Raw genomic sequence first — 3316 nt, forward strand, 5'->3', positions numbered from 1 at the left:
ATTTTCTCACGGGGTTCCTGTTGCCTGGCCCAGCCCCAGCCGGCAGATCCAGCACTCACACGGAGCGGGCCCACGCGTGACCCTGTCCCCGCCACACCGGGGCACGGCCCCGCACCTCAGCGGCCGCGGGCCCCGCTGGGACGCGCAGGCTTTGTTGCGCATGGCTCTGTGCCAGAAACTTGTTTCTCAGGCCCAGGGAAGGTTTCTCCCAGAAAGATTGTCTCAGCTGAAAACTAAGGCAAAGTTTGGTCCCTCCCCTTCGGGGAGAGCCCAGCGGTCGCTGTGCCTGCGACAGAGGCGGCCTCCTGTGGGAGCAGCCGGCGCTCGCCCGGCTCCGGAGGGCTGCGGGTGGCCAGAGGGGACATCCTGCTCCTCTGGACAGCGGGACGGGAGCAGGGCGCGGCCAGGACACGGCACAACAGGTACGTAAAGCCCTGCAAAGGGCGAAAGAAGGGTCTGGGGAGAGCACGGGGAGGAGCAATGGTGACGTGATGGGGATTTTTAAGGAGCTGAGTAATTTCTGCGCAGCCCCTCGTGCAGCTTCACTGCTCCCACTCCCTGTCCCCTACCCTCCTTGATCTCGTTCCTCCGCTTCCTTCCAGCCCCTTATCTGGCCCCAAATCCCTGTGCGTCCCTGCGGAAGGGTGGGATCCACTCCGGATAAGAAGTTGAGAGGGATAACGGGGGACATGCCCCTTTGCCTCTCCGTGTGTGGACAGCATTCAGGGAAATGTAACCCACCTCCCGACACGGCTGTGTCCAGCATGGGGACGGGAAGCAGCAGTCCCAGGCTACAGCAGGGAAAACTCCAACTAGATGGAAGGGGAAAAAATAATTCACAGCGAGGGTGATTAAACTCTGCTCCAGGTGTCCAGGGCCGAGACATGCAGACCTGAGGCAGCCCCATGTGTGCCCTGCTTTGAGCACTAAGTGACTTCCAGCAATCCTTCCCCACCTAAATTCTTCTGGAAGGCTGAGAGGGACAAAGAGCAGGAGGTTTGAGTGCTCTGCTAGCACAGCATTCACCTCCTCCAAACCCAGCCTCCCATTACCTGCACGGGACCCTGTGTCCCAGCTGCTGTTGGAACTGGTGGGGAGAGTAGGTGGTTTTAGGATGTGGCTCCCCTGGTGTGTTTTAGGCCCGAGCTCAGGTACAAGGGATAAGTTGAGGATTGCCATGTCAGCCACACAGACCTGCTGGGACACCCTGGCTGTGCTTTACCCTGTGACACAACCACCCCAGCCTCTCCAGGAGCAGCAGGTGGTGGCCCCTCTGGGTAGGGATCAGGGGTGGTGGTGCTGCCTGGGCTTGCAGCCCCTGGGCTTGCTCACCAACCCCACTGATGTGTTCACAGCAGCCCAGAAACTGTGGTGAGTTACTGCTGGGGACGTATGGGATCAAGCTGTGGTGATTTACTGTTGGAGATACACAGGATTCACAGGGTAGCTCCAGGAGGAACAGGATATGCTCAGATCTCCATCTGTCTGTCATTAATGGCCTCCCCTTTTGCAGCCTGTTGGGAGTGAAACACTTTCTCTCTTCAAAATCAGCTGATAGGAAGGAGGAAGAGACTTGTGTTTGCAGAGAAGTGAGAGGGGATGATTCGCAGCAGACAGGTTTCCCACCACAAAGTCCTGCTGCAGGCCCAAACCAGAAAGCAGTGGGTCAGAAAAGATGCTTCACTGCCTAAAATGGTGTATTTAAAAGCAGGGACAAGGGCTGGGGCTCTCAGGTAAACACTGTCATAACTCTTAAGATAATAATTCCCCAGACCCAGTGAATGTTGAAATGTTTTGGCATCTGGCATGGGGCTTAAGGTGATCCCATGCCCTGGTGATGAGAAATGGCTCTTTGGTTCTATATCTAGGGTCAGATCTGTGAGTGGATGTATTTAAAACATTACTCAGAGCTCAAAAAGGGGACAGTGACATTTCCATCTGCTATGGGGTTTCTTACTGGGGAGTGCTGCAGAGATGAGCATGGGGCAGTGCCGTTCAGCAAGGCTGGGAGGCCCTGGCTTAGCCCAGGATGTAGGACCATCACCCAAAAACTTGGGAATTGCCCAGCTCCACCTTTGCTTCTTTCAGTCTCCATTTCCCATCTTGAGAAGGGGGATGTACCATCCTTCCCCAGCCCCTGTGCTCACGGTGATGTGCTGTCAGTGATTTACTGAGGTCAGCACTAAGCCACACCAAAATGTCAGATGGAATCAGCCTTTAAAACATGCAGCATGGTTGTTTACTGGGAAAAAAAAATGGAGCTCAGATCAGTGAAAAATCACATTTGCATTTCAGTGACAGCCTCAGCCTTTTACACACTGCAGCACAAAAGGCGTCAGTGTGAAGGACTCTTTCCTTCAGCTCTCCCACATTCCTCAGCTTCAGCTTCCCCGCTTTGGCAGCCTTCAAATAAAGGAAAAGCCAAGGTCAGGACAAAAAAAAAAACAAAAAAAACCCCAAAAAAACAAAAAAAAAAAAAAAAAAGAAAAAATAAAAGGAAAGGGAAAAAAAAAGAAAAAAGAAAAACCCTCAAACCTAAAACCATATGCCCTGGTAAAACCTCCTTTCCTGCTGCCCACTATCCAAGTGAGAGCTCCTGCCTGGAAACTGTTTGGTGTTTGCCAATGGCTTTTGCACTTCCCAGAGCCCCCTGCAGCCCCTTCCTCCCTTGCTAGAGAAGCTGGTACCCCTGGCACCCCTCAGCTGCTGGGACAGGCACTTCTGGAGGTGGCAGTGACCAAATTTTGTCAAGCATGGAGAAAGTTTGCCCCGTTACCAGCACCACCACCACCACCACCTCCAGCACCAGCAACTTCCCATGAGATTCATGGAGATGTTGGGCCGCTTGAGGAACATCAAGCCCACTTCAGAAGATACAGGGAAGAAGCATCTGGGACCAGTGATACCCAGGACCCCATCCTGCCACTCTCACATGCACAAGCTCTCCTGCTGCAAGTGGCCAGAGTGCTGGAGGTGAGAGTTTGAAGGACCTGGCCCAAAAAAGGGGAACGTTGGATCATATCACACAGGCCCATGGAAGCTGTGCCAATTTATACTGACAATGGATCAGCCTTGGAATTCAACAAAAGCCTCCATGTTTATCCAAGTGTTGGGAAAGGCTGTCGGAGCTGCTTCCTGTGCTCTTTCAATCCCCAGCTCAGGAACCGCTGTGGGAACCACCCAGCAGCAGTCACAGCACATCAGCTCTGGAAAATAAACTCAATCCCAGGAACTAAAGGCAAAACCACCATGGAACATGAGGAAGCTATCATTTCCCTGGCTGTAATCACCAGCAGGGATGTGGGTGGGCTGCTGG

At 53.6% G+C, this 3316-nt stretch overlaps 1 protein-coding gene across 1 annotated transcript in view; it reads left to right on the top strand.

The window, feature by feature from the left end:
- The first annotated feature begins 40 nt into the window (after window positions 1-40).
- The window catches only part of PLA2G7 (phospholipase A2 group VII), a 16574-nt gene continuing 13298 nt past the window's right edge, over window positions 41-3316 (top strand). The window contains exon 1 of the mRNA XM_017744994.1: window positions 41-422. Coding sequence (XP_017600483.1) covers window positions 161-422 — 262 coding nt within the window. The 5' untranslated portion in view covers window positions 41-160. The remainder of the gene's footprint in view (window positions 423-3316) is intronic.

Source organism: Corvus brachyrhynchos, unplaced genomic scaffold, assembly GCF_000691975.1.
Source record: "Corvus brachyrhynchos isolate BGI_N302 unplaced genomic scaffold, ASM69197v1 scaffold116, whole genome shotgun sequence".
Taxonomy (NCBI): Eukaryota; Metazoa; Chordata; class Aves; order Passeriformes; family Corvidae; genus Corvus; species Corvus brachyrhynchos.